The 9,371-nt window shown below is 34.3% G+C and overlaps 1 protein-coding gene across 1 annotated transcript; it reads right to left on the bottom strand.

Moving 5' to 3' along the window:
* Positions 1 to 5,853: 5,853 nt before the first annotated feature.
* On the bottom strand, positions 5,854 to 9,098 carry LOC21410632 (thioredoxin-like 3-1, chloroplastic). Its single transcript, XM_024175404.1, has 5 exons — positions 8,523 to 9,098; positions 8,305 to 8,379; positions 6,313 to 6,379; positions 6,176 to 6,193; positions 5,854 to 6,085 (listed from the first exon to the last, which is right to left on the bottom strand). The coding sequence occupies exons 1-5, from the start codon at positions 8,831 to 8,833 to the stop codon at positions 5,987 to 5,989; spliced, it is 570 nt and encodes a 189-aa protein (XP_024031172.1). The 5' UTR covers positions 8,834 to 9,098; the 3' UTR covers positions 5,854 to 5,986.
* Positions 9,099 to 9,371: the final 273 nt, after the last annotated feature.

The raw sequence follows: 9,371 nt of genomic DNA, 5'->3' as shown, positions 1-9,371 counted from the left end.
AATAAACTTAAATCATTTTTAAAAAGTTCTATTGCTTTAGTATTTGCAGTTGCATTATCTAATGTTATGGCCATTATTCTATCTCTTAGACTATATTCATCAATGACAGATAAAATTGTGTTATATATTAAATTGGCAATATGTGATCCAATAACACATTTAAAACCTAAGATTCTCTTATCCAAATCAAAACCTTTATAATAATGTCCGGTTACAGCTAAATAATCTTTGTTGGCAACGGCGGACCAAATATCCACCGTTAACGCAACGCAACCACTAGTAGAGTGTAGAAAGTTGATTAATGCTTCATTTTCTTGTTTATATAATTTTAATGCATCTTTCCTAAGAGTAGTTCTAGAAAAAAAATTGTGCATTAGGATTATGTACAATTTTAATATAACGCTGCCAATTTCTTTGTTCAGTAAAACTAAGTGGTTGATCTAATATGGCTATTAATCGTGCAATTTCCATACAATCAACTTGCGGATCGTATTTTCACGTGCTTAGACTGCCGGTTTGGCAGTCAAACGATAATTGTGTCTGGCGGAAAGCAGCTCCGCCTCCTTACTTTTGAAGACACATTTCAGAGTGTCTTCTTAAGTGTGTAGTGTCGTGAATAGTGTTACCTTGTAATTTATCACCACAATATTTACATTGAGCTATGTATTTAATGTTACCGTTATTGTCGACCTCCTCGAATGTGTTAAAGTGGTCCCAAACTGCTGAGGTGCGCTTGCATTTCTTCTTAGAACTTGCAACACTTGCACTAGCACTACCGCTTGCCTCTCCTCCACACCCACCAGTGCCACCACCATTACGTCCACGACCTCTAGTACGTCCATCAGGGGTCAGATTTGTAGTTTTCTTAGCAACTATTTTCGTAGTTTGCGATTCATGCGTTTGAAAAATATTAGGAAATTGCCCTTATTCGATGTTGAATTGGACATCAATGGGAATATCACCACCATAACCAGAAGAAGCCATTATGAAAAATAAGAGAGATTGAGAGCGCTTTGAGAGAGATTTAAGCGAGATTAAGAGAGATTTGAGAGAGATTAAGAGAGATTTGAGAAAGATTGAGAGAAATTGTGAGAGAATGAGAGTTTTTAGGTGAGGAAAATGGTTGGGGGGAGGGGGGTTATTTATAGGAAATTTTTTGGCTTGAAAAAAAAAATTTTCCCCCAAAAATTCGGGTCCAACGGCTAGTAAAATTTTCGGGCACTCGGGTCGGTTCAGGCAAAAGTCGGGCAGTTCAGGCAACGGTCAAAAAATAGCCGTTGGGGTTTGAATTTTCGGGCAAATTCGGGTTACGGCGGAAAATTCAAAAAAAAAAATCCGACGGACGACGAGTACGACTTCTCCACCGGCGGCAAGTAGCCGGAAAATGATTTTTTTCGGGCTGCCCGAGCCTGTGCCCGACCAAATACCTCGGACGGGCGGCGAATGGCACCTGCCCGCCGTGCCTGAAAATTTTCGGCCCGCCACCCCGAACTTGCACCACTATGCCCAATACAAAAATATTGTATTAATTAGTTTTTGTGGAGGACAATTTCGTAATATGATTGGAATAATTTAATATTTTCTTATATTTTATGAATATCTTGGGAGGGTAAAATAGTAAAGTTGGTTTTATCAATTGTTAAAAGTTGGTGTTGGCAATGAGTATAATACTCGAGTCGTAACGGTTAGATGAGATTTGTATTTTAGGAATGAGAAGTCGTTTTTCACATTGGTATAAACAATTGGTCGTTCATAATTAGTACAAAGTTGAATATATATTATTATGATGTAAAGAAAAAGGATTGGCTTGTAGTACATGTCATGTATAACTTCCCAGCATGCAATTAAATACAAAGATAAGGAACGATGATACCAAAGATGAAAGAAGTCTTACGAGGCCTTATCAAAAATGAAAAATATCAATTAAAATATGTGCTAAATCTTTTTGGAGAAGAAAAACTCCCTTTTAGCGCTATCAGTTCACTAAAACACATCTTTTTTTTTAATAAAATTTAATTGAACTATAGCAAATACATATTTATTTTTCTTATAATTTTCAAAATAGAAAAACCTTTCAATTGGAGTTTCTTTCAGCATAAAATAAAAAGATAAATTAACATTATCTATTAAGGCTTTTTTTTAAATATAAGAGCCGTTTGATTAATGAGAAGAAAAAACTATAAATTAAGTTATTTTATCAAACAAAAGAAAGAAAAAAGGAGCAATTTGAATATTTGTATTTACTTTTAAGTGTAGTGATGTCTAAAAATTTGGCTTGTGCTCTTTAAAACTTTTTACCACAGTTTTTTTTTTTCATTTTTAAAGAAAATTAATTAATTATTAGAGTGATCATAATATGTTTTTAAAACATTTGGGGTCTTGACTGGACCTGGAGCCTTAGGCAATTGTCTAAGTGACTTTATTGTTGAGCCGCTACCAGCTTGAATGTTTAAATGTTGTTTCTTTTATATTAAAAATGTGGATGAAATGAATCCAAAATTTGTCATCTATTACCTCGTTCACTTCGTTGATTCGAGTTTAGAATTTAAGTTTTTCTATAATAAAAAGCCCTCATAAATAATCATATTTAACTTTTTTACTACAGTAAAAAACTTTCACATAAAATCACATCTAAACTTAAATTCTAAACTCGAATCAACAAAGTAAACGGGCCTATATATCTATACATCCTACTAAAGATTAATGGATTCTCTTTAATTGTTGAACGAGACGATTCTTTCAGCTTTTTATTTATTTACGGTTAAGAAAAGGAATTTAGTGCGGTTGTTAGTTTCATTGAAACCGTCATGTGTCAGTCATCGATTGGGCATTCCCCACGTGGCACTCTGCCGTTGGTTCGTTCAAATAAGTGGCCACATGTCAACAAAAAATTGATTGAAAATAACGAGCTCACGTAATTACACAACAGAGAATCCTACAAAATTTCTTGAGTGGTCAACAATCATTGCCACGTTTCGCCTGCTTATTGGTCGGAGGAAGAACGTGGCGGGGCCCACCTGCTAAGACGCTGACACACTTGTCTCATTACCCCTATCGGACGTGCCCCTATCCGCGCATGGAATGTGCGTACCAAATACACCCGTTACTGACTGTGATTCGATGAAAAAAATTCTTGATTTTATTTATTATTATTATTTATTATATTTATTTATTTATTTGAAGTGATTTTTTGTCTAATTATGTCTATTTTAACACCGTTTTGCCCAGATTTTTGATACTAATCAAATAGAAATGTTATATATAATTGGGATAAAAAATAAAATTAAACAACATATAACTATTATTTTAGATTAATTGCCAAGACTAGTAGTAAATTAATGAATAATGATATACAATCTTAAAGAATTCTTTTTGGGGAAGGTTAAAATCGATCAGAAGATAAAAACAATCTGAAGGCTTAAGATAAAATTAGAAGCAGCTCAAAGGTAACTTTAGTTTTTAGATTGTGCGTGAATCAACATAGTACAATTAATGAAACTTTCATAATACCTATAATACCCCTCATGAAATTTAAAATTTATCATCTTCTCAATCTAAAATTCAAACTCGTAATATAATATAATATAATATAATATAATATAATATTATAATATTTTATATTTTATATTTTATATCATAATTATATAATATATTATACAATAATAGTTTTTTTATTGTATTAAATATAATAATAAATATATATTATATTGTAATTATGTATAATATAATATAATATAATATAATATAATATAGTCGTAATTTTTAATTATCCACGTCAATTCAACTTCATAATTTATCAAACGCTATTATATTAATTTTAAAACCAACACAGCTATTATAATTCTAATTTACTAAACACTCAAAATTTTTTATAACAATTATTTTTTCTTCTAACACAATTAAAAATAATTTTTTTTTTAAATCTACAATAATATCAAACTAAACCAAAGTGTGTTCACTGTTAACCAGATTGTTGAAATGTTGACCTAATCTCTTTTTCCTTATTTTCTTTATTCCTCCCAACTAGAGGTGTCAATTGGGCCAGGCCGTCCATGGACGGCCCGGCCCAGCCCGCTACAATAGCAAATTCGACACGGCCCGGCCTTGTACTGTTATGGGCCGGGCCAACACGGCATGCCAGAAGGGCCTGGGCTGGGCCTCATGTTTAAGGCCCGCAACCCAGGCACGGCCCAGGCCCGCCCAAGGCTCAGGCACGCCAAGGCCCAAGCACGCGAAGGGCTAGGCACGGCCCAGGCACGCGAAGGGCCAGGCCCGCGACATGAAATTTTAATGAGGTTTGAGGCATTTTAGGGCCAATTGGCCGACCTATGCCGTCTGGTCAACCAGTCATTTTCTTATAATTATTCATATTAATTTAATAAAATCACATATTTTTGGGGCATATGATATATTACTTTTTTTTGTCATCAAATTTGAAATTAAAAAAAAAATCCTAAATATTGCTAATCATAAGTGAAACTCAAGTGCATTAAGAAAATTAGGTTAAGATTGAGTTTAGACATAACAGAATCTTCTAGAAGCACTTAGGTTTTGTAATTTACTTATCCTAAAATACTGCACTCTTTTTTCCTTCGCTAAGGTTTTGTCCTGATCTCCCCACGAGATTTACTTGACAAGGTTTTTAAAGAGTTGATCATTTATGTGTACTTATTTGTATTATCTCAATTCAATAAAATCACATCTTTTAGGGACATATGATATATTTTCTTTTTTTTAATTAAATATTGAAAAAAAAAATTAAAAGGGCCAGGGCCGGCCCGTGAAGGGCCTGGGCCCAGGCCCTCATGGACTAGGGCCAAGGGCCAGTGCTGGGACTGAGGGTTTCTCCTCAAGCCCGGCCCTAGCACGACCTTGCATTGTGTAGGGCCGTGCTAGGCACGGCCCAGGCCCGCCATGGGCCTGGGGTTAGAAGGGCCGTGCCGGCCCGGCACGGCCCTTTTGACATCTCTATTCCCAACCTCTCTCTCTAGTACAATATCTCATCCGGTAACCCTTCTCCCATATTATGAAAATGCCATTCTCTACCCCCTCACTCTTGCCACCATTGGATCATATAACTTTAAAAGCTACTCCAAGTAACCCATGTGGACGGACTAGATTTATTAGCGGACAAATCCAGGCATTTCTAAACTGGGAGACTGTAGCCTAATCTCAATTTCGGCCTCATTAAGTTCACCGATTTAAGTTTTTAATTTGAATTTTCATGTAATTTTATGTGAATTTTTAATTATAATAAAAAAATTAAATATGACTATTTATGAAAACTTTTAACTGTAACAAAACTAAAATAAAAAATTCAAATCGGTGAAATGAACAAGACCTTCATATGTTATTATTTCCTGTTGGTTTTGCAGTCTCCTCACATGATATTTTTCCAAAGAGTAAGATTTCGTTTATTTCACCGATTCGAGTTTAGAATTTAAATTTTACTATAATAAAAAGCTCTTAAAAACAACCACATTTAACATTTTTATTACAATAAAAAATTATCATATAAAATCACATCTCAACTCGAATCAACACCCTAAAACTTTAAGGCATCATTGGTGCCTCTCACCACCTCACGTGGCAAACTACCTCACGTGGCAAACTAGGTGGACAGCCATGTTGGCTATCATTCCACCCTTTTTCTGGGCCCCAAATTTTCAGTACATCCATGCTTGCTTTTCAGAATAGCAGACAAAAAGCCATTTAAAAAAAAAAAAAAAAAAATAGTGGGCGTAGACAGAAAAGGCCGTGAAATTGAAAACCAAAGAAACTGTTTCAGGGGGGTTTTTTTTTTTTTTTTTTTTTTTTTTTTTTCAAATTTCTTGAAATGGAAAGGTAGGAAATTAACTCTTTAAAATCGAGACGAAATTGTTAATTTGTCATATGGTAAAAGCTATATACATATTCGCTTTTGATTTTCTTATATATAAGAAAGACATATATAAAGACTTCCAACTTATTGAACTCGAAATAATAACTAGACAAATTTTTTGACCATTTCTGTGACCTCGTTAATCACAATCCAAGCTTTATGCCCTCCAATAACTTCTGCTTTCATCTCCCCATCTTTCCATATCTGTCATGTTTCAAACAAGTCAATTTAGAATTGCAAAATTGTGGACAAAACTTTGATGCATAAGAGGTGAAATTGAGCCTATTAAAGTACCTGAATTGTTGGCATTTTCTGAGCGAAGAGAAACACCCAAAAATTGGATCAAAAAGAGAATTATAATTTAGAAGGGTAGTGTTAAAACCAGAGGAAAATGAAAAAGGAATATGTCAAGGGGTCAAAATAACATATACAGTAATGTTTCCGCGCTTCACCAGATCTTGAGGGACCTTGTTGACATCCACGCAATAGAACTTTATTCTGATTAAAAAATGATGACCAAAAAGAAAATGTCAAAATTGGGAGCATCTAGATCCCTTATAAAAACCAACCGGTGGGATACTTTATTTTGACATTTAGATTAAGTTCTCAACGGTCAAATCTGCATAGGTCTGTGTTAAAAGTATATAACACACCGCACAAAATTGTTCTCTCTGTAGATCTAATTATTTAAAAAATAATTCAACAGTCAAAAAAGAGTATTCCACCGGTGGGTTAAAATGTTTTTAAGAATCTCACAGTAAAAACTCCCCAAATTCTTTTCAATAGATATTAAGTAGATTATTTGTCATGACACTGACAAGAAGCTTGCTGCTGATCAGTATAAATGGAAACATAAGGCATACAAGCATTTTGTACAATAGCTTTATATCTATTACCAACTTTACGACTATTGACTTCATTAGCCTTTTTGCAAAATGATAGTAATAAAAATAACACTACAAAAGGTTTTTGGTGATTTCGGAGTACTAAGAACAATAACAACAAGCAATTATGAGTAGTATTTTTTGATTAATTTTAAGGTTATTACAATATAATTTAATGTTCAAAATTCACAATGTCAAATGCATTACCATACAAGTACCTAAAATGAGGTGGGGTCAAAAGTCTAGCTATTTTCATATTAAGAAAAATAATAACACTAAGAAAACAAAGATGTTAATTGGTGCTGCAGAGAAGAATGGTGCATGTCCTTTCAGCAAAAACTAAGCCTAAGTTTTCAGCCCGAAAAAAAGGGGTCTCATAGGTGTACTATGTTACAGTTGAATTTGGTCAAAATCACATTAAGATAAACAAAGCAGTTCCTGATACGGACTGAAAAACAGAAACCTATGCAGCACGTTTGGAACTCGTCTTGAAAACGTTTTTTAAAGAGAGAAAAATGAAAATAGTGTGAAGATTGCGTTTGGGGCAGCACCGTACATAAGCTAAAAATGAAAACGCTTTTGTCTTTATCCTAAAAAATGAGACATTTCTGAAACCGCACTGAAGTCGTTTTCCTTTTCCCCATTTCATTTTCTCCGGTCTTTGGGCTATTTTCTTTCCTCCACTTCTTCTCCATTCTCTTCTCTCTGATTTCTCCGGCCTCCCTTTATAAACGTTGGCCCTCTTTCTAAAAGTTGGTCTTCTCCTCTCTCTTTCCTTATACTGGATGGCCTTCTCTCCTCCAGTCTCCCTTTTCTCAAGTCTCCCTCTTCTCCAGTCTCCCTCTTTTTAAATGGTGGGCTTTTCGGTGGAACGCAAGAAGGTGGATCTGGGTTTTTGGTTAGAGTTTGAGAAGATCCCCGACTCTCTGGTTAGGCACTTCACCAATTTTGTTCCGCTCCTACTCCCCCAAATCAACCGAGGTATGACATTAATTTGGTGATTTAAGTGTTTAGGTTAGTGTGTTTTTTTTTTTTTTTTTTTTCTGATTTTCTGATGATGTGTTGGATTATTGCCGGTTGAGTGTTTTTAAGAAGCTCATATTTGTGTTCTGGGTGTTTTTTTTATTTTTTATTTTATTTTTTTATTGATTGTTAATATGTGATGATGTTCATATTTGCGTTCTCAGTTATTTTTTGTTGTTTGCTGATATTGAGCTTAGGGGTATTTAGTTCAGGTTCAGGATAAATCCTAAGAGTATATGAATTCAGGGGGTTTCTGTATGTGTGGAATTCTAGTGCGTAGGGGTATTTAGTTCAGGATAAATCCTAAGAGTATATGATTCTTACTTGAAATTGAAAACGTTTTCATTTTCATTTACGTACAGAAAATAAAATTATTTTAGAACGGATTCCAAACTTGCTCAGGATAGTCCATATTTTTTTCAAGTACTGTCGTAAAAATCTCCCTAAGTTTTTTTTTTTCTTTTAAAAATCCTAATATCAAGAAATTGAAAGAGAAATATATAAAAAGAAAGTTACTTGGTATCATAATCAGCGGCCAATTTCTCCAACTTCGGTTTCAAATAGATACATTTCCGGCACCAAGAAGCCATCCTGTCACTCACAAAAAAACACCAAAAAAAAAAAACTCACATTACAAACTATCAAACACATGAAGAACATAACGATGCTTTTCCCTGATACAGAAAAAAAAAAAAAAAAAAAAAAAAAAAAAAAAAAAAAAAAAACAGAAGTACCAATCAATGAGAATTGGCTGGGAGATTTCCTGTGCATGGCTTAGAATCCGGTCGAGATGATCACAGTCGTTGATGGGCTCCATCTCGACGGAAGCGGGTTTCGACAAATCAGGCCAAAACGCTTCTGCTCTCATGTCCCTCTTCGATGTTTTCTTGTCTTCTCTGTTTCTGAAATCGCCCCAAAACCCACCGGATTTTCCTGCAAAGAAGCTGTAATTCCCACTACTCGCACACAACTGTTGATGATGATGATGATCTCTGTGATGGAATTCTCTCCACAGAATCTGAGAACTCGCTGCCAGAACGGACATTCTCTTTCTAAGACTAACTATCTCTCTCTCTCTCTCTCTAGACTAGCAATATCGAAGAAGTGAGAATTTTGGGGAGATGGGTCAGTGGAAAACTGGGAATAGAATCATGGGTTGGTGATGGAAAATTGAAATGGTGGTTTTTATGGGCAGTTTGATCTTCTTGGAAGTTGGAAATGTTTAATGCTTTGTGAATTAAGGCATCTATATGTGTGTTTTTGGTGAGTTTCGAAATGGAGAGAAGTGGTGTTTTCGTGTAATGTAAAGCTTATCCGTAGGTCGGATATGGGGCCTACAACTAGAGGAAGATATTTCTTTTTGTCAAAACTTAAAAAGGAGATTTTTTTTTTTTTGGAAAATTACGTTTTTGTTTTTTGATAGCGGAAAATTACATTTGATAGTCTAATGTTTTGTTGATTTTTTTTAAAATATTATAGAAGTATTTTGGACGCGTTTAGAATTCGTTCTAAAATAAATTTATTTTTTGTATGAAAATAAAAATAAAAATGAAAATATTTTCAATCTCAGACACACATTATTT

Source organism: Morus notabilis, unplaced genomic scaffold, assembly GCF_000414095.1.
Source record: "Morus notabilis unplaced genomic scaffold, ASM41409v2 Scaffold78, whole genome shotgun sequence".
Taxonomy (NCBI): domain Eukaryota; kingdom Viridiplantae; phylum Streptophyta; class Magnoliopsida; order Rosales; family Moraceae; genus Morus; species Morus notabilis.
The sequence above is the reverse complement of the archived record's forward strand: the minus strand, read 5'-3'. Positions and strand labels throughout refer to the sequence as shown.